The sequence below is a fragment of the Salmo salar genome, chromosome 10, assembly GCF_965601325.2.
Source record: "Salmo salar chromosome 10, fSalSal1, whole genome shotgun sequence".
NCBI lineage: Eukaryota > Metazoa > Chordata > Actinopteri > Salmoniformes > Salmonidae > Salmo > Salmo salar.
Genome location: NC_138300.1, coordinates 119,906,149 through 119,928,589, shown reverse-complemented (window position 1 = coordinate 119,928,589; position 22,441 = coordinate 119,906,149). Strand labels below are relative to the sequence as shown.

At 44.5% G+C, this 22,441-nt stretch overlaps 1 protein-coding gene across 12 annotated transcripts in view; it reads left to right on the top strand.

The window, feature by feature from the left end:
- Positions 1-22,441, top strand: part of LOC106561741 (pleckstrin homology domain-containing family A member 5) — a 260,488-nt gene that overhangs the window by 144,974 nt on the left and 93,073 nt on the right. For 9 of the 12 annotated variants that reach the window (XM_082957431.1, XM_045688525.2, XM_082957432.1 and 6 more), the window contains 4 exons: positions 2,758-2,878; positions 2,998-3,102; positions 9,207-9,279; positions 19,693-19,793. In XM_082957431.1, coding sequence (XP_082813557.1) covers positions 2,758-2,878; positions 2,998-3,102; positions 9,207-9,279; positions 19,693-19,793 — 400 coding nt within the window. Of the gene's footprint in view, positions 1-2,757; positions 2,879-2,997; positions 3,103-5,947; positions 6,319-9,206; positions 9,280-19,692; positions 19,794-22,441 lie in introns of those variants that run through there. The other 3 variants (XM_082957439.1, XM_082957433.1, XM_082957437.1) reach the window with 2 other exon arrangements.

Here is a 22,441-nt window from a genome sequence, read left to right as displayed (position 1 = left end):
AATGACCAGTAATCATGTCTCTGTTCACTGTCAGTGTCCTCTGTTCTGCACTAGAATGACCAGTAATCATGTCTCTGTTTCCTGTCAGTGTCCTCTGTTCTGCACTAGAATGACCAGTAATCATGTCTCTGTTGCCTGCTGATGAGCTATATGTTATAGAGACCCCACTAGATCTATGTGTATCATCTTGCTAAATCATACAGTCATGTTTGGCATGACAACGACAATGCAGTAGGAGCACAAATAGATCTGGAGCCAGCTTGGCATCTACAGTATGAACCTTCCGGTATTGTATGTTGGTGTAAACCTCTTGTTGTGTCCTCACCTACCTACCTACCTACCTACCTACCTACCTACCTACCTACCTACCTACCTACCTACCTACCTACCTACCTACCTACCTACCTACCTACCTACCTACCTACCTACCTACCTACCTACCTACCTACCTACCTACCTACCTACCTACCTACCTACCTACCTACCTACCTACCTACCTACCTACCTACCTACCTACCTACCTACCTACCTGTTGTCCTACCTACCTACCTACCTACCTACCTACCTACCTACCTACCTACCTACCTACCTACCTACCTACCTACCTACCTACCTACCTACCTACCTACCTACCTGTTGTCCTACCTACCTACCGACCGACCGACCGACCGACCTACCTACCTACCTACCTACCTGTTGTTCTACCTACCTACCTACCTACCTACCTACCTACCTACCTACCTACCTACCTACCTACCTACCTACCTACCTACCTACCTACCTACCTACCTACCTACCTACCTACCTACCTACCTACCTACCTACCTACCTACCTACCTACCTACCTACCTACCTACCGACCGACCTACCTACCTACCTACCGTTGTCCGACCGACCGACCTACCTACCTACCTACCTACCTACCTACCTACCTACCTACCTACCTACCTACCTACCTACCTACCTACCTACCTACCTACCTACCTACCTACCTACCTACCTGTACCTACCTACCTACCTACCCTTGTTCTGTTGAGCTAAAGCATGCAAACTACTACTCAGAATCTGAGGTTGGCATTGAAGGGTCAGAGGGTCTAAATAATTTGTTCTTAACTGACCTGCCTAGTTAAATAAAGGTTAAAAAAAAAGCTTCATGGATAGATAAATGGAGGGATGTGTTGGTGGATGGATGGTTGGAACAAAAGGTGGATGTATTGGGTGGTAGTAATATGTGCAGATATGGATTGGACTGTTGGGGTGTTGTACTGTAGACGGCCAGAGTGCTGTTGGAACCAGGGGTTCTGACCTTGTTCACTGACCTGAAACCGAAACCCAATATATCCAAGAGATGACAGTTTTCCTCTGCTATATTTTAGCTTTAGTCTCTTCATAGTGTCATTCCCTGAACACCACAACATTGTACCATAGCTACAGAATGTAGGCTAGGACAGAACATCTCTATGTTCATTATCTATACTGTACATCCTATTGGTCATTATCTATACTGTATATCCTATTGGTCATTATCTATACTGTATATCCTATTGGTCATTATCTATACTGTATATCCTATTGGTCATTATCTATACTGTATATCCTATTGGTCATTATCTATTCTGTATATCCTATTGGTCATTATCTATACTGTATATCCTATTGGCCATTATATATTCTGTATATCCTATTGGTCATTATCTATACGGAATATCCTATTGGTCGTTATCTATACTGTATATCCTATTGGTCATTATCTATTCTGAATATCCTATTGGTCATTATCTATTCTGTATATCCTATTGGTCATTATCTATTCTGTATATCCTATTGGTCATCATCTATACTGTATATCCTATTGGTCATCATCTGTTCAGGATATCCTATTGTGTACATACCAGGTTGTTACTATGCATATTACCTCTTCTATTACGTGTAATTATTAATTTGACTCATTATTATGGATATTGATTATAGTACTCTTAATGTTGAGGGTGCTACCACACAAGCAATCTACTGCATCTTTTATACCTGCAGTAAACTGTGAACGTGACTAATACGATTTAGTTTGATTTTGACTTGATGCCTATGGGACCAAAACCTTGCACGGTGTCCCATCTATCCTACGGGTATATATCGAAATGGGCATCGATCCCTTTTTCTTTAAACTTTACTTTGAAAAACTTTGCAGCCTTTCAGCAAGACCCACTTTGTTTTTATTAGTCAAATTGACTGCACTTAACAGTGTAGAATGACTACAGTATATCTAGACCGCCCAGGCCGGCAGGCAGTCTGTCTACAGTAGAATCTCAGCTATAATGAGATCTCAACATGACCCCTATGAATCACAAGACAATCACCCTGTCCATGTCACTGAACACTACATCTGTCTGTCTGTCTGTCTGTCTGTCTGTCTGTCTGTCTGTCTGTCTGTCTGTCTGTCTGTCTGTCTGTCTGTCTGTCTGTCTGTCTGTCTGTCTGTCTGTCTGTCTGTCTGTCTGTCTGTCTGTAACAACTGTAAATGGGTTGCTGAAGTCAGGCTGACAAATTGAGCTCCAGCAGTTTTATTCAGCAGGGATGTAGGCCAGGAATGAGTGACTCTGAGAGGCTTCCAGAAAGTTCTCAGGAAAGACAGTAGCTGGTTTTGCTTAGATTGAAGTATGTTATGTAGAACAAACATGCCTCTCTAACATGTAGAATAAGGAATCATTTGAGCCCATTTGTTTGCTCATTTTCGACCACTTTTTATTTCCTGGTGTCTAGGTCTGCCCCCAAAGCGCCACCGAATGAGAAGGAGCGTCCTCTCAGCACCATGAGTAGTGAGGCCTCCAACTACACAGACAGCTCGGACTACGCTACACACCAAAGTAGCCCCGCAGCCCGAGTGAGTCTCACACACACACACACACACACACACCCCCCCGAAGGGACACACTTTAATGATGTAAAGTAGTTGAACAGCAGTGTGAGTGTATCGTCATATGCCCTCTTACTCACTTTCAGCCATCAAGGTCCTCCAAAAAAATTCACAACTTTGGGAAGAGATCCAACTCGATACGGAGAAACCCCAATGCCCTGGTCGTTAAGAGTAACTGGCTTTACAAACAGGTGAGTGTATGTGGAGGGCTTTATGTAACGGTAGAGTCGCTACAGTCCATCAGTTTATGAGTAAGGGAGACAGAGATATGAAAAAGCTCCTGAACAGCTTCTATCCCCAAGCCATAAGGCTGCTGAACAGTTCATCAAATGGCCACCTGGACTATTGGCATTGACCCCCATTTGTTATGGTGCTGCTATTCTCTGTTTATTATCTATGCATAGTCACTTTACCCCTACCTATATATACAGCGCCTTCGGAAAGTATTCAGACCCCTTGATTTTTGTTACATTACAGCTTTATCCCATAAATACCCCATTAATGTTTGCAATTATATATTTTTTTAAATAATGTACATATGTATTCAGAACCTTTGCTATGAGACTTATAATTGAGCTTAGGAGCATCCTGTTTCCATTGATCATCCTTGAGATGTTTCTACAACTTGATTGGAGTACAGCTGTGCTCAATTTAATTGATTGGACAAGATTTGAAAAGGCTCACAACTGTCTATGTATGGTCCCACAGTTGACAGTGCATGTCAGAGCAAAAACCAAAGCCATGAGGTTGAAGGAATTGTCCTTAGAGCTTCGAGACAGGATTGTGTTGCGGCACAGATCTTGGGAAGGGTAACAAAACATTTCTGCCTCATCGAAGGTCTCCAAGAACACATTGGCCTCCATCATTCTTAAATGGAACTAGTTTGGAACCACTAAGACTCTTCCTAGAGCTGGCCGCCCGGCCAAACTGTGCAATCGGGGGAGAAGGGCCTTGGTCAGGGAGGTGACTCTGACAGCTCTAGAGTTCCTCTGTGGAGATGGGAGAACCTTCCAGAAGGACAACCATCTCTGTAGTACTCCACCAATCAGGCCTTTATGGTAGAGTGTCCACACAGAAGCCACTCCTCAGTAAAAGGCACATGACAGCCCGCTTGGAGTTTGCCAAAAGGCACCTAAAGAACTCTCAGACCTTGAGAAACAAGATTCTCTTGTCTGATGAAACCAAGATTGAACTCTTTGGCCTGAATGCCAAGCATCACTTCTGGAGGAAACCTGGCACCATCCCTATGGTGAAGCATGGTGGTGGCAGCATTCCCAGTGCTTGGAAGGCAGCCACAGTTTTTCCTTTATTTAAAGGGGGAGATCAAGCTGATCCTAACTGTTATAGGCCTATTTTGTCCTGTTTATCAAAAGTGTTGGGAAAACTTGTCAATAATCAACTGACTGGCTTTCTTGATGTCTGTAGTATTCTCTCTGGTTTGGAATCTGGTGTCCGCTCAGGTTATGGATGTGTCACTGCAACCTTAAAGGTTCTAAATGATGTCGCCATTGCCCTTGATTCTAAGCGAAATTGTGCTGCTATTTTTATTGCCTTGGCCAAAGCTTTTGATACGGTAGACCATTCCGTTCTTTTGTGTCGTCTAAGGAGTATTCGTGTCTCTGAGGGGTCTTTGGCCTGGTTTGCTAACTACCTCTCTCAAAGAGTGCAGTGTATAAAGTCAGAAAATCTGCTTTCTCAGCCACTGCCTGTCACCAAGGGAGTACCCCAATGCTCAATCCTAGGCCCCACGCTCTTCTCAATTTACATCAACAACATAGCTCGGGCAGTAGGAAGCTCTCTCATCCATTTATATGCAGATGATACAGTCTTATACTCAGCTGGCCCCTCCTCGGATGTTGTGTTAAATGCTCTACAACAAAGCTTTCTTAGTGTCCAACAAGCTTTCTCTACCCTTAACCTTGTTCTGAACACCTCCAAAACAAAGGTCATGTTGTTTGGTAAGAAGAATGCCCCTCTCCCCACAGGTGTGATTACTACCTCTGAGGGTTTAGAGCTTGAGGTAGTCACCTCATACAAGTACTTGGGAGTATGGCTAGACGGTACACTGTCCTTCTCTCAGCACATATCAAAGCTGCAGGCTAACTTTAAATCTAGACTTGGTTTCCTCTATTGTAATCGCTCCTCTTTCACCCCAGCTGCCAAACTAACCCTGATTCAGATGACCATCCTACCCATGCTAGATTATGGAAACATAATTTATAGATCGGCAGGTAAGGGTGCTCTCGAGTGGCTAGATGTTCTTTACCATTCGGCCATCAGACTTGCCACCAATGCTCCTTATAGGACACATCACTGCACTCTCTACTCCTCTGTAAACTGGTCATCTCTGTATACCCGTCGCAAGACCCACTGGTTGATGCTTATTTATAAAACTCTCTTAGGCCTCACTCCCCCCTACCTGAGATATCTACTGCAGCCCTCTTCCTCCACATACAACACCCGTTCTGCCAGTCACATTCTGTTAAAGGTCCCCAAAGCACACACATCCCTGGGTCGCTCCTCTTTTCAGTTCGCTGCAGCTAGCGATTGGAACGAGCTGCAACAAACACTCAAACTAGACAGTTTTATCTCAATCTCTTCATTCAAAGACTCAATCATGGACACTCTTACTGACACTTACTTGTGGCTGCTTTGCGTGATGGTTGTCTCTACCTTCTTGCCCTTTGTGCTGTTGTCTGTGCCCAATAATGTTTGTACCCTGTTTTCTGCTGCTACCATGTTGTGTTGCTACCATGCTGTGTTTTCATGTGTTGCTGCCTTGCTATGTTGTTGTCTTAGGTCTCTCTTTATGTAGTGTTGTGTTGTCTCTCTTGTTGTGATGTGTGTTTTGTCCTATATTTATGTTGTATTTAAAAAATATGTATATATTCCCAGGCCCCTGTCCCCGCAGGAGGCCTTTTTCCTTTTGGTAGGCCGTCATTGTAAATAAGAATTTTTCCTTAACTTGCCTAGTTAAATAAAGGTTAAATAAAACAGAAAAAAATAAAAAAATCATGCTGTGGGGATGTTTTTCAGCGGCAGGGACTGAGAGACGAGACAAGATCTAGGCAAAGATAAACGGAGCAAAGTACAGAGAGATCCTTGATGAAAACTCTCTCCAGTGTGCTCAGAACCTCAGACTGGGGGCGAAGGTTCACCTTCCAACAGGACAGCGACCCTAATCACACAGCCAAGAGAATGCAGGAGTGTCTTGAACCCAAAATCAAATCAAAATCCAACCTGATCGAACATCTGTAGAGAGACCTGAAAATAGCTGTGTAGCAACGCTCCCCATCCAACCTGACAGAGCTGGAGAGGATCTGCAGAGAAGAAATGGGAGAAACTCCTTAAATCTGCCAAGCTTGTAGCGTCATACCCAAGAAGACTCGAGGCTGTAATTGCTGCCAAAGGTGCTTCAACAAAGTACTGAGTAAATGTGATATTTCCGTAATTTTTTAAAAAAAATTATAAATGAGCAAAAATGTCTGAAATCCAGTTTTTGCTTCTTCATTGGTATTGTGTGCAAATTGATGAGAGGGAAAAAACAATGTAATACATTTTAAAATAAGGCTGTCACCTAACAAAATGGAGAAAAAGTCAAGGGGCCTGAATACTTCCCGAAGGCACTGTTCATATTACCTCAATTACCTCGACTAACCCACACATTGACTCAGTACCAAAAGTAGTGCACTATATAGGGAATAGTGTGTCATTTGGGATGCCCAGCCCATGCTGTATTACTAGCAGTGTGTGATCTGTCCGACAAACATGACGGTTTGAGAATAGAATGGTACCTCGTCCATGAACATATTCAAAGCACCGGCAAGACATTCTGGGAAGGAATGTCACAGGGGAGCTGGGATGGTGGTGGATTGTATTACTGGAACAAATACATCTCAATACTGTCATGTTCAAATACATATACCACCAGGACTGTATATGTTCAAATGTACTGGGGGCGTATGTGTGATATGTTTTGTAGTGTAATGTCACCAGAACCAACCAATCACACCCCAGAGGCAAGTGTAGAGATAAAGAAACTTTTTTTATGGCTGAGGACTTTCCTCTTAAACTAAATGGCTTTAAGAACGGGCATGAGTGTGGTTAAAAATCACTCTGTGTCCGTGCTGGTTACAGAATGTAGTCCAAGATTCTAGTTCTGGAATCCTACATTAAGGAATTTAGAGTTTAAAGAAGGAGAATATCACTCAGTTTTCCAATAGAGAGAACAGAACCGAGGCCGTCCTTGTCCTCTCCTTCACTCCTAGGTTTTATTAAGAGAAGTCTACACAATCAAATAACATTCAGCTCAGACAACCATACATAGACATGCCACCAGGGGTCTCTTCACAATCCCCAAGTCCAAAACAAATGCACAGCAGTGCACGGTATTATACAGAGCCATGATCACGTGGATATCCCTTCCAATCTCCAATTACTCAAGCGAAGAGGAGAATTACCAAAAATAAATAAATTAAACATGTCATGGGACTGAGGGACTGTGAGGGGACATGCACACAGACACACTAACACTGATACACACAGACACACTAACACTGATACACACAGACACACTAACACTGATACACACAGACACACTAACACTGATACACACAGACACACTAACACTGATACACACAGACACACTAACACGAACACACGACACACTACACTGATACACACATTATTTGTTGTTATTTTTGTATTGTTTGTATGTAGTTGTATTTTAAATGTGTGTCTATCAGTGTTTAGATGCTTGTCATGTTGTGTGTTTTGTGGACCACAGGAAGAGTAGCTGCTGCTTCGGCAAAAGCTAATGGGGATCCTAGTATACCAATAAACCTCTCCCACACCCCGTTCCCCTCCCTCACCTCACTCTTCCTCTCCCTCACCCCCTTCCTCTCCCCTACCCCGTTCCCCTCCCTCACCTCCCTCTTCCTCTCCCTCACCCCGTTCCTCTCCCTCACCTCCCTCTTCCTCTCCCTCACCCCGTTCCTCTCCCCCACCCTCTTCCTCTCCCTCACCCCGTTCCTCTCCCCCACCCCGTTCATCTCCCCCACCCCGTTCCCCTCCCTCACCTTCCTCTCCCTCACCCCGTTCCTCTCCCTCACCCCCTTCCTCTCCCCCACCCCGTTCCCCTCCCTCACCTCCCTCTTCCTCTCCCCCACCCCGTTCCTCTCCCTCAACCCGTTTCTCTCCCTCACCCGCAACCCGTTCCCCTCCCTCTCCCTCACCCTGTTCCCCTCCCCCTTCCTTTCCCTCACCTCCCTCTTCTTCTCCCTCACCCCATTTCACCTCCCTCACCCTCCTCTCCCTCACCCCATTCCCTTCCCTCACCTCCCGCTTCCTCTCCCTCACCACATTCCCCTCCCTCACCTCCCTCTTCCTCTCCCTCACCCTGTTCCCCTCCTTCACCTCCCTCTTCCTCTCCTCCATCCCCTCTCCCTCACCCCATTCACTTACTCTCCCCTCCCTCACCCCACTCACTTCCTCTCCCTTCCTTCCCTCCCTCGCTCACCCCTCCCCTCCCGCCCTCACCCCTTCTCCCCTCCTTCTCCCCCTCTTCCTCCCCATTCTCTCTCCTTCCACACCCACTCAGTTACAATTTATTTTTCATAACTGTGTTTGTGTATTACAGGAGGTTGGTGGCATCTTAATTGGGTAGGACAGGCTCGTGATAATGGCTGGAGCAGAATATGTGGAATGGTATCAAACACATCAGACACATGGTTTCCATGGTTTCCATTTGTTTGATGCCATTCCGTTTGCTCCGTTCCAGCCATTATAATGAGCTGTCGTCCCCTCAGCAGCCTCCACTGGTGTGTCTGTGAACAATACAGAACAATACAATACAATGCTCCCTGTCTTACGGGAACGGTGTTTTCCTTGTAATCACATCTGGAGTGTACAACAGTCTTTATTTGTCTTCTTCATCTTGTACCATGAACTAAATCATACGTCCCTCTGAACAGCAGATGACTGTCTGGTGATCCTGGCTTCTAGCCTTTAGAACGAGAAAAAAATCTGAAAATCTCAACATTGAAGACCTTTGTCTTTTTATATTCGTTGCTAACCAGCATCAATAAAGTTAGTGTCTACAGAAGGTGGGGTAGTTTCTCAACCCTTTCCTTGGAGATCCACAGCCATTCCATATATTCAACTATTTAATCAAGCGTTTGACTACTTGTTAAAAGAAGAGCTAGTTCAGGGTTACAACAACATTGTGAAATATTTTGGGGGTTTATGTCCTCATAAAGACATAGTTTGTGACTGTCTGTTTCTGTTGTTGTTTCAGGACAGCACGGGGATGAAGCTATGGAAGAAGAGGTGGTTTGTGCTGTCTGATATGTGTCTGTACTACTACAGAGGTGAGTGATGTCCGTGTACCCGAACACCAAACAGAGATATGTTTTTGCGTGATATTCCAAATGCCTGTATTGCAAGTATATCAAATGTATTTTTTATAATTGTTTTATTTTATGAGCGTTTTTATGTCCTCTTGTTGTCATTTTGGTCTCATTTCCTTCGCTCCTTCTGTGCTGTGTGCACCTTCCCGTTTACACCAGAGATGTGTATATCATGACAAGATGCTCATGTCTCCACCCTATCAATGGGAGTTGTTGTCCCAAAGGCGGGAAGGCAAGTGACAAGCATAGGTCCAAAATAAATCAATAGAAACACATGGGGCTTATTTTGGACAGATGTTGGTGAGTGAAACATCTCGCTTTGTCTCTTCCTCTCTGTTTCCACAGACACACCAAGCCACTCCCCCTGCCACTCATGCTGACAAAGTTGAAAGATCAATTGTCCCTTTCTGACAGGCGATTTAGACTCACTATTTGCATTTGAGGTTTGGTCCAATAGAATGGGTCATATGGACACCACGGAGACATTATTATACTGTAATAGAGGAGAAGTTAGCCTTAATAATGATACCCTTTTTATGTCTCAACTCCTCAAATTGCTTGCAATAACAGACACGACTAAAACATGAGTATCAATGAACATTTATTCAGGAAAATGAATGCTCAGTTTGTTATGTGCAGCATTGTGGCACCACGTACCACTAGCAGCATTTTAGCCACAGACTGTTATCCTCGCTGTATGTGTTTTATAATTGTCCAATAAGCATAAAACACAGTTATATAAGATATGTGCAACAAGGTAGGCCACTTGATTTCAACATCTGAACAAAGTGGACAGGCTAGCATGTTGTTCTAACAGTTGGAGATGGACAGAAGGGTGGGTTCATAACAATTCAACTGTTCTACCTTGTTAGATAGCAGATAGATCCTTGTTAGATAGCAGATAGAGCCTTGTTAGCTAGCAGATAGAGCCTTGTTAGCTAGCAGATATATCCTTGTTAGCTAGCAGATAGAGCCTTGTTAGCTAGCAAATAGATCCTCGTTAGCTAGCAGATAGATCCTTGTTAGCTAGCAGATAGATCCTTGTTAGCTAGCAGATAGATCCTTGTTAGCTAGCAGATAGATCCTTGTTAGCTAGCAGATAGATCCTTGTTAGCTAGCAGATAGATCCTTGTTAGCTAGCAGATAGATCCTTGTTAGCTAACAGATAGATCCTTGTTAGCTAGCAGATAGATCCTTGTTAGCTAGCAGATATATCCTTGTTAGCTAAACTTGAAATATAAAGATTAGCTGGCTAATCATTAGCACGTGGGCTTGTGCTTGAGAGATTGTTTAAGACCTGTGTTAATTTTCTATAATGCCTGCTGCAAGATGTTGGTCATTGGTGAAAGTGCATTATGCATGGTTCTGGTTAAATTTGGAACTAAAAGGGAAATTTCATAAACAGACTTGAAAGCCAGATCAGTGATTATTGCTAAAAAGCAGGTTCAACTATTTTGATAAAATAATACAATGATTAGTGGGTCTGATGGTTGTGGAAGGTTTATATTTAGCCTGTGTATAACTTCACACGTCCTGAATTCATTATAATATATGCAGTGTATTTTACCTTTAATTGTACAACAACGCTTATATAGAGAAAAAATAAATAATTTTTTTTTTAAAACGAGCAGTACGTATATCGTAAATCGCCCATAAGTCTGAAAAAAACAGAGACGTGATTTTTAGGCCCTAATCGCCCAGTCTGTACAACCTTGATTCCCTGAAGGATGGAATAACAACACTCAGCTATGGTGTGTTTTTCCCATGTTGTATTGAGTCAACAGACCGAAAGGGAATCTGTGAATTTGTGGTACAGAAGAGGCATTTTGTTCATGGTTTCTTGAATCTATTAACAGCCATGTCTACGGCCACCTGTGGTGTGACCTTCACATTTCTTACTGGTGTTGTGATGCTGCCGTTTAGCCATGTCTCTGTGTTTATAGCATAGCTTTGTAACACATGCATGCACACACAGACACACACACTCGACAATGGCAAAAGTCAGTCAAGCGCTTCGATGGGGGCACAGAGTTCATGACCTCTATGCCGGTCCTCCACTCTGCGGACGTGTAAACACCGCTCCCCACTCCCCCATGTCTGTCTGGCCACAGCATTTTTCACTGCTCGCCACCCAGGGTTTTGTCTGTCAGGGACTGAAAGGGAAAGCGGAGGGAGGGCAGACAGACATCAGGAATAACACAGATGTGTCATCGTAGTGCTCAGCATAATGATGTATGTCCACACAAAAGAGAGCAGCTATCTGTCTGGATGGGCTTCAGGTCACAGTTACAGCTTGACTCTAGAGCCAACGGCAGACCGATGTGCAGTCCCCATTCGTATGGTACTGGCTCTGATATCTTCTTTCTACATTGTCCTTTGTAGCACAGCTCCAGTAACTATGATGGATGCGTAACCAGGCCAGCCCAGTACAGCTTGGTTTGGCTCGGCTTAGTTGTGTGAAAAGGACCTTCTGTACTGTAGCTACTTACACCGGATCATTAATTTACAGCCAGTGTGGCCTTTTTGGGAGGAGAGAGACTCTCAAACTCTCTGAACAGCTGTGTCAATATTTCATGGATCTGACCATTTGTAGAGCGTGAGAGAGATCTAGTCAATAGCAGATCAAACAGAGAGCCAGTAGCACATGTTGTGCTGCTGATCCCTGTTGGCCGGACACTATGAGAGAAGGAGGAAGCCCCATTTTAATCATTGTGTTTATGAACAGAAAACCCCCCAATGTGGACTGGGACACTGACAGAGAAGCAGGGAAAGAGATGATCTTTCCTGCACGCTTCCTTGCCCTGGAATCGTGAAGGGCCCTCGGTGAAGGGCAGGTGACAGCCGATTGACCCTGTCTGCCGACCGGTCAATGCGCTGCAGTCTGCACTTGCAGCGGGCACACGCAGACCCAAACCAGACAGTGATGGAGGAGGTGAAGATGGACTCAACGAATGATGCGTAAAACCGGATCAGGATTGACTGGGAGATTTAGAGGTTTTTCAGCTGCTGCAAATAGTACATCAGCTGGTGTGCCTTCTTGTTGACCGCTGTGATGCTGTCCTCCCGCTAGAGGATGTGATACTGTCCTCCCGCTAGAGGCTGTGATGCTGTCCTCCCGCTTGAGCCTGTGATACTGTCCTCCCACTAGAGGCTGTGATGCTGTCCTCCCGCTAGAGCCTGTGATGCTGTCCTCCCACTAGAGGCTGTGATGCTGTCCTCCCGCTAGAGCCTGTGATGCTGTCCTCCCACTAGAGGCTGTGATACTGTCCTCCCGCTAGAGGCTGTGATGCTGTCCTCCCGCTAGAGCCTGTGATACTGTCCTCCCGCTAGAGGCTGTGATGCTGTCCTCCCGCTAGAGCCTGTGATGCTGTCCTCCCACTAGAGGCTGTGATGCTGTCCTCCCGCTAGAGGCTGTGATGCTGTCCTCCCACTAGAGGCTGTGATGCTGTCCTCCCGCTAGAGCCTGTGATGCTGTCCTCCCACTAGAGGCTGTGATGCTGTCCTCCCGCTAGAGCCTGTGATGCTGTCCTCCCACTAGAGGCTGTGATGCTGTCCTCCCGCTAGAGGCTGTGATGCTGTCCTCCCGCTAGAGGCTGTGATGCTGTCCTCCCGCTAGAGCCTGTGATGCTGTCCTCCCACTAGAGGCTGTGATACTGTCCTCCCGCTAGAGGCTGTGATGCTGTCCTCCCGCTAGAGCCTGTGATGCTGTCCTCCCACTAGAGGCTGTGATGCTGTCCTCCCGCTAGAGCCTGTGATGCTGTCCTCCCACTAGAGGCTGTGATGCTGTCCTCCCGCTAGAGGCTGTGATGCTGTCCTCCCGCTAGAGGCTGTGATGCTGTCCTCCCGCTAGAGCCTGTGATGCTGTCCTCCCGCTAGAGCCTGTGATGCTGTCCTCCCACTAGAGGCTGTGATGCTGTCCTCCCGCTAGAGGCTGTGATGCTGTCCTCCCGCTAGAGGCTGTGATGCTGTCCTCCCGCTAGAGGCTGTGATGCTGTCCTCCCGCTAGAGCCTGTGATGCTGTCCTCCCGCTAGAGCCTGTGATGCTGTCCTCCCGCTAGAGCCTGTGATGCTGTCCTCCCGCTAGAGGCTGTGATGCTGTCCTCCCGCTAGAGTCTGTGATGCTGTCCTCCCGCTAGAGGCTGTGATGTTGTCCTCCCATTAGAAACTGTGATGCTGTCCTCCCATTAGAGGATGTCATGCTGTCCTCCCACTAGAGGCTGTGATGCTGTCCTCCCACTAGAGGCTGTGATGCTGTCCTCCCGCTAGAGGCTGTAATGCTGTCCTCCCGCTAGGGGCTGTGATGCTGTCCTCCCACTAGGGGCTGTGATACTGTCCTCCCGCTAGAGGCTGTGATGCTGTCCTCCCGCTAGAGCCTGTGATGCTGTCCTCCCACTAGAGGCTGTGATGTTGTCCTCCCGCTAGAGCCTGTGATGCTGTCCTCCCACTAGAGGCTGTGATGCTGTCCTCCCGCTAGAGGCTGTGATGCTGTCCTCCCGCTAGAGGCTGTGATGCTGTCCTCCCGCTAGAGCCTGTGATGCTGTCCTCCCGCTAGAGCCTGTGATGCTGTCCTCCCGCTAGAGGCTGTGATGCTGTCCTCCCGCTAGAGTCTGTGATGCTGTCCTCCCGCTAGAGGCTGTGATGTTGTCCTCCCATTAGAAACTGTGATGCTGTCCTCCCATTAGAGGATGTGATGCTGTCCTCCCACTAGAGGCTGTGATGCTGTCCTCCCACTAGAGGCTGTGATGCTGTCCTCCCTCTAGAGGCTGTAATGCTGTCCTCCCGCTAGGGGCTGTGATGCTGTCCTCCCACTAGGGGCTGTGATACTGTCCTCCCGCTAGAGGATGTGATGCTGTTCTCCCGCTAGAGGCTGTGATGCTGTCCTCCCACTAGAGGCTGTGATGCTGTCCTCCCACTAGAGGCTGTGATGCTGTCCTCCCACTAGAGGCTGTGATGCTGTCCTCCCGCTAGAGGCTGTAATGCTGTCCTCCCGCTAGGGGCTGTGATGCTGTCCTCCCACTAGGGGCTGTGATACTGTCCTCCCGCTAGAGGATGTGATGCTGTTCTCCCGCTAGAGGCTGTGATGCTGTCCTCCCACTAGAGGCTGTGATGCTGTCCTCCCACTATGGGCTGTGATGCTGTCCTCCCGCTAGAGGCTGTAATGCTGTCCTCCCGCTAGAGGCTGCGATGCTGTCCTCCCACTAGAGTATGCGATGTTGTCCTCCCATTAGAGGCTGTCCTCCCATTAGAGGGAGGAAGTTGAATGATTCAGCCGTGCTAACCCCCAGGAAGTTGATTGATTCAGCCGTGTTAACCCCCAGGAAGTTGATTGATTCAATAGTGTTCCACCACCCAAAGGACATCCAGCCAACTTGACACAACTGTGGGAAGCATTGGAGTCAACATGGGCGAGCATCCCTGTGGAACGCTTTCCACACCTTGTAGAGTCCATGCCCTGATGAATTGAGGCTGTTCTGATGGCAAGGGGGGGGGGGGGGGGGGGGGGGGGGTGCAACTCAATATTAGGAAGGTGTTCCTAGTGTTTGGTACACTCAGTGTACAATGTAAGCAAAGTTAGAAATGATCTGTTTGGACTTCTTGGGTTAAATTATTTGTAATTATGTTCTGGCCAACGGACCATCTGCTCAAGAGAAAATTGACCCGCGGCTGAATCTAGTTGATGATCCCTGGTGTAGAGTGACTAGAGGTGAGAGCATGAATCTAGTTGATGATCCCTGGTGTAGAGTGACTAGAGGTGAGAGCATGAATCTAGTTGATGATCCCTGGTGTAGAGTGACTAGAGGTGAGAGCATGAATCTAGTATAATGATCCCTGGTGTAGAGTGACTAGAGGTGAGAGCATGAATCTAGTTGATGATCCCTGGTGTAGAGTGACCAGAGGTGAGAGCATGAATCTAGTTGATGATCCCTGGTGTAGAGTGACCAGAGGTGAGAGCATGAATCTAGTTGATGATCCCTGGTGTAGAGTGACTAGAGGTGAGAGCATGAATCTAGTTGATGATCCCTGGTGTAGAGTGACTAGAGGTGAGAGCATGAATCTAGTATAATGATCCCTGGTGTAGCATAAAGAGTCCGAAATATGTTTTTCCCAGCTTCACGTGTTGCGTCTTGTTTGTCTGTAAGTCAGTGATCCATCTTGACAGATGCAGCTGGACACGTTCAACTGGGAGAGTTTGTGTTGTAGCAGTTCTGGGATGATGGTTTTAAATGCAGAGCTGTAGTTCACCAACGATAACCTTGGAAATATGTCTTTGGGTTATCGAGGTGTTTGAAGATGTACTGCAGATAACGTGACATCAAACACACAGAAGCCTTTTGAACAGCAGCAGGTCATATCCTGACATACAGTATGGCTGTGTCCCAAATGGCACCCTATTCCCTACATAATGCTCTATGGACCCTGGTCAAAAGTAGTGCGCTATGAAAGGAATATGGTGACATGGAAACCTACTACAGTGGCTTCAGGAAATATTCCAATTTTTCCAAGATTTTGTTGAGTTACAGCCTGAATTTAAAATTGATAAAAAAAATTTTTTTGGGGGGGTCGCTTGGCCTACATACAATACCCCATAATGTCAAAGAGGAATTATGTTCTTCAAAATTTGTACTAATGAATAAAAAATGAAAAGATGAAATGTCTTGAGTCAATAAGTATTCAAGCCTTTTGTTATGGCAAGCGTAAATAAGTAAACATGTGCTTAACAAGTCACATAAGAAGTCACATGCACTCTGTGTGCAATGATAGTCTTTCATAAATCCGGTTAAACACTATCTAATTTCTGTACCCCACACATGAAGTTATCTGTAAGGTCCCTCAGTCGAGCAGTGAATTCAACCAGAAACACCAGGGAGGTTTTCCAATGCCTCGCAAAAAGTGCACCTATTGGATGGGTAAAAAAAAATTTAAAAGCAGACATTGAATATCCCTTTGAGCATGGTGAAGTTATTAATTACACTTTGGATGGTGTATCAATACACCCAGTCACTACAAAGATACAGGCGTCCTTCCCAACTCAGTTGCCGGAAGGAAACTGCTCAGGGATTTCACCATGAGGCCAATGGTCACTAAAAACAGTTTGAGTTTAAAGGGATACTTTGTCATTTTGAAGCCCTTTATCTATTTCCCCAGGGTCAAATTAACTCTTGGATACTATTTGTATGTCTCTGTGTCCTGTATGAAGGAAGTTAGAGGTAGTTTCGTGAGCCAATGCTAAGTAGCGTTAGCGCAATGACTGGAAGTCTATGGGTATCTGCTAGCACTCTTCATATTTTCAAGCATGGCAGTGGCTGCATCATGTTATGGGTATGCTTGTCATCAGCAGAAACGGAATAAAGGTAAGAACAGGCAAAATCCTAGAGGAAAACCTGGTTCAGTCTGCTTTCCAACAGACACTGGGAGACAAATTCACCTATCAGCAGGACAATAACCTAAAACACAAGGAGAAATATACGCTGAAGTTGCTTCCCAAGACATCATTGAGTGGCGTAGTTACAGTTTTGACTTAAATCGGCTAGAAAATCTATGGCAAGACTTGAAAATGTCTGTCGAGCAATGATCAACAACTAACTAGACGGAGCTTGAAGAATTTAAAAAAATTATATTGTACAATCCAGGTGTCCAAAGCTCTTAGAGACATACCCAGAAAGACTCACAGCTGTAATCGCTGCCAAAGATGATTCGAACATTATTAACCCAGGGGGTTTATTTTTATTTATTTACAAATGTTCAAATCTTTTTTTACACTGACAGAGTATTTTGTGTAAACCATTGACAGAAAATGACAATTAAATGAATTTTAATGTAAAAAACAAAAGTATGAAAAGGGTTGTAGTTTGTGAAGGATGTTTATAGTCTAGGGTCTATATGTATCTGCATAAAGACTTAGTCCTAGATGGGCCACTCACTGCGCCTACTGGTGGCCAAGATAGGAATGTAACAACAAATTTATGTAAATGACAGATGAGATTTAATCCCCAGTTTATTCCATTAGATTAGTCTATTATTAAGTGGGGTATTGCAGCTTTACGGCTGTTAATATCACCGTGGGACTTTAAAAAGTACTGTTCATTTTAGAGGAGTATTGCAGCTTTCATATCAATGATTTCTGAGCCTAAATTCAGCTATAATCTAATGAACAGTATCTAGCCACTATAAAGAGAGGGCTGAGGCTATATTATAGGATCATAACCGTTTGAAATCTCATTTGCTGCACTTTGCTGCCTTATCTCCTGTGGCTCAGGCTAACCCAGGTAGGTATGTGTGAATACAAGTGTTGGTGAATAAATCAGAGGAGAGCCCAGAGGGGGAGGAAGGTTGGAGAGGAGGCGGAGGGATGGAGAGAGAGAAAGAGGCTGAGAGGGAGAGAAGGATGGAGAGCAGAACAGGCTGGAGGAAACAGATATATCCTGGAGCCAGGCCTCAGTGGGAGCTGCAGGACAGCCAGCTTTCTTCCTACTTCCTGTTCTGTATGGTATTGTACCAACTGGAGGCCACACAGAGTTCAGCTACCTGAACATCTCCACCTCTCAGCCTCGGTCTACATACAAACTACTCAAAGAAAGTCTCAACCCTCTCTCTGTCGCTCTCTTTCTCTCTCCACTTTCTCTCCACTTTAACTTCTTTCTTTCTCTCAACCTCTCTCCATAACGCACCCTGTAACATTAGCCATGGTTGTGTTGCAATGCGGAGCCCCTCACCGTGTTGTTCTTTTGCATAACTGTCTTGGTTTGAATTGTGTTTGTTTATTTGGTTGTTCAATGATTCAGTGTGGAGACTAGAGCAACAGCCCCTGTAGGCTGGATGGATGTAGTAGAGGGTGTTAGCATCTAGGCTTCCTGTAGCTTATGCCTCACAGAAAACACACACACACACACACACACACTACACACACACACACACACACACTTCCACACATACACACACACTTCCACCCAGTATGGTCTCTCAGCTGGACATAATAAGGCTTAGTGAGAGTTATTTCTCTGCTGGAGTTTAATCAATGGACAGATGCTAATCTCTTCCTCCCTGTCACTGGGTCCTGTTGTTCTCTTCTGACCAGAGAATGAATGCCAGTACTGTTGCTGCCTTTTTTATATGGTGACAATCACAGCGTCCCTCTCTTTCTCCTGGTGTTCTTCTCAGCTATGTACATGTTGTGACAGGATGTTTTGTTCTTGTAGAGGTTTGTTATTAGCCTGGTTCCACATCTGTTTGTGCTGTAAAGCTAACCGTTCATTGGGACACAAGGCGACACAAACAGATGTGGGACCAGGCTAGAGTTGCGTAGATTCTGGGATGGAAAATGGGGTTCAACTTGTCACATGAAGTCCTGTAAGCCCTCTAATACTCATTTTGCTATGAAAAGTCTCAAAAGACATTTCAAACATGTAAGACCTAGATAGTTTGAACTACATCTATCCTTACCTTAATGACCTAATCCTCCTGTTCAGGAAGAGGTCTATCCTTACCTTAATGACCTAATCCTCCTGTTCAGGAAGAGGTCTATCCTTACCTTAATGACCTAATCCTCCTGTTCAGGAAGAGGTCTATCCTTACCTTAATGACCTAATCCTCCTGTTCAGGAAGAGGTCTATCCTTACCTTAATGACCTAATCCTCCTGTTCAGGAAGAGGTCTATCCTTACCTTAATGACCTAATCCTCCTGTTCAGGAAGAGGTCTATCCTTACCTTAATGACCTAATCCTCCTGTTCAGGAAGAGGTCTATCCTTACCTTAATGACCTAATCCTCCTGTTCAGGAAGAGGTCTATCCTTACCTTAATGACCTAATCCTCCTGTTCAGGAAGAGGTCTATCCTTACCTTAATGACCTAATCCTCCTGTTCAGGAAGAGGTCTATCCTTACCTTAATGACCTAATCCTCCTGTTCAGGAAGAGGTCTATCCTTACCTTAATGACCTAATCCTCCTGTTCAGGAAGAGGTCTATCCTTACCTTAATGACCTAATCCTCCTGTTCAGGAAGAGGTCTATCCTTACCTTAATGACCTAATCCTCCTGTTCAGGAAGAGGTCTATCCTTACCTTAATGACCTAATCCTCCTGTTCAGGAAGAGGTCTATCCTTACCTTAATGACCTAATCCTCCTGTTCAGGAAGAGGTCTATCCTTACCTTAATGACCTAATCCTCCTGTTCAGGAAGAGGTCTATCCTTACCTTAATGACCTAATCCTCCTGTTCAGGAAGAGGTCTATCCTTACCTTAATGACCTAATCCTCCTGTTCAGGAAGAGGGATCTGTTTCACAGCAGCAGTAGCTGCTACATAAATAAACTTTTGAAGGAGGTTAAACAAGGTTCTGCATATCATGTTTTGTTTCCTGTTTGTTTTTGTTTCCTTCAGATGAGAAAGAGGAGGGTATACTCGGCAGCATCCTCCTGCCTAGCTTTCGTATATCCATGCTGTCTGTCGACGACCACATCAACAGAAAATATGCCTTCAAGGTCAGTACTCACTACTTGTTTTCATCCTTTTGTCAAACAGTTTTTTTTGGGGGGGGGGGTGGGTCTACAGTAGTTGATGCTTTTTATTTGATGTCTGAGATTCCAGAGTTAAGAGGAAACAAGTGAGAGATGCATTAGTAGGTGGAAAATGCCAGTTGGTTCGATTTGTTTGGGAGTGGTCCGAGTGAGGGGCCTAATTAGACGAGCCTAATGGGAGGGATATGTAACCTGAAAACTATCTGTTATTGGCAGAGAGGCTTGAAACTCTTTTTTTTTTATTGGTCTATTAACTTATACCGCCTGGTGATATTGCCAGGCTGGCCAAAACTCCATCCTACCAAAACAGGCTGCAATTTCAGACTTTTCAAAAAGCTCTTACACAAAAAATGGCATTATCATAATTTTTCACAATATACACTGAGTGTCCAAAACATTAAGAACACCTTCCTAATATTGAGTTGCACACCCCCCCCCCCCCCCCCCCCCCCCTTTTCCCATTTAGAACAGTCTTAAGGCACTTGAGGCGTCACTACAGACCTGTGTTTGATCCCATAATAAAAAAACATCTAGTGGCCCTTTTGGGTACTTCAGATTATCACAAGTATCTGTAATTATCTCTGGCCTTATCACATGTAAAATATATGAAATAGTTAAATAAGATGATTTAAAAAAAAGAATAATAATAATAATAATTGAATGACAAATCTATAAAACATTATCCTAAATATAAACCATAAATTTTGTGAACATCATTGGTGTTTTAATGTCAGTGTTTCATCATGAATATCCTTTATATTTGTTTTACAAGTTGTATTTATTTTGCAATGTCAATAAGTATTTGTTGTCAATGTTTTACCGTCAAACTGTCAGTTGTGATGAGCTGCAGAGTTAATATAAAAAATAACGCAATTGTTGATTACGTGCTTATTTCATTAATTAGGCTATTTTCTCTTGAACCATATGGTCTATCCACTAGAAACTCAAGGACAATATAAAACATGAATATTATATATTAATAAAACATGTTTTAAGTTATTCAAGTATAAATTACCAAAGTTCCCATAGATTGCCATCGATTTTCTGTTAATTACCAAAAAAATGACTGAAGATTCCGGTAACTTTAGTAAATTACCGGTAGTTTTTACAACCCTCGTCTGGGTCAAACAGAGGAAAAATAAGGCTTGTTTTTGGCATGTACCGCTACTGCTTTAAGCATTGTTAGTAAGCAGCAGAAGCTATAGCATAACGTTTCACTCCAATAGCCTCTTGAGTCCTGCGGCAACCAGTTGTATTTAATTTAATGGCGTCTCTCTCAGTGCTGTGGCTTTCTCTCTGGTCTGGTTCCTTTACAAAGCCAGAGGGAGGGAGCGATGAGGGTTCGACTCAGCCCTGCCAAGCAGCACAGCCACACACAGACGCCCAGGAGTCTGCCCAAGCTTGGTCTCTCGAACCAACCACACAGACTCAAGTTTCCATTTCCTCAGAGAAAGAAGGGGGAGAGAACGAGATGAGGGAGAGGAGGAAGAAGTAGAGCTCTGCATGACTCCTGTGGAATAATAATTATTAGCATTTCACATAACACAAAAGGACATGTAATGACGATAACTCGGCTGTATGCCAGTCGTGTTAAAAGGCAAATGAGATTTTTACAGGTTAAAGTTTTTCACACTTGAAAGGCAAATTCCTTCTTCAATTCACATGTGAGGTGGAAACATGTTATTCTTTTCACATGTGAAAAGGTGGTGTTAACATGTGAACTTGATATTAGATACATGTGAACATATAGTGTCTCTTGTGTTTTCACATGTCAAACTGCAAATGACACATGTGAATCTGCAATTGACATGTGAGGAGAAAACATGTTAAAGGGTAGGTTGCATAAACATAACCACATGTAACATATCGATTTTCATTAGAATATGCATCAAAAGTCTCAATGCAAAGTTACACCTTTATTATTATCATTATTATTATTATTATAAAACAATTTTTTTCCAGACAAACCGGTCCCACTTCAAAGCTAGCTTCTCGTTTTTTGGGCCACAAATGAGTCGTAACCCCATTCTTGTGGGTATTACTGCACTAGCTACGAATGACGGAAAAGTACTACAACACTCACTTGCTCGACTACCAAACACACAGGAAAAGAGGAGATGCAGTTTTATATGGTTATATGATTTCTTCTAAGTGGGTGTACATAGTAGCTCACCAGCGTCAACACTTGTTTTGGAATGTAATCACGTGCTAGCATGGCTAATAGCTAATGCTAGCCAGCTGGAACTAGCTTGGTAGCACCGGTTCTCATATTACGTTGAGAAATAGTGCATTCTGGGTAGTTCCGAAGATAACTTAATAAATATGTAAAAACGCTAAAACATAACTAACCAGATCGTGACAACTAAGTTACTAAGTCTTTGTGACCACATTGTGTTGTTACATTGGTGAGTAAAAACTCATGCTTCCTTCCCTTTAAACTCTCCATATTCCTGTCTCTTGTGGCGAACAAGGCCCTTATTCCTCACTGACTGTTGTTACAGATGAATTTGTGGATGGCAAAGGAATGACTGCCTTTTGTTTGTCAGGCTCTGGTAAACAGGATATTGTGAAAAAGATGACTCATTCAATGTGTTCTTGTCTGTCTCTCTCTG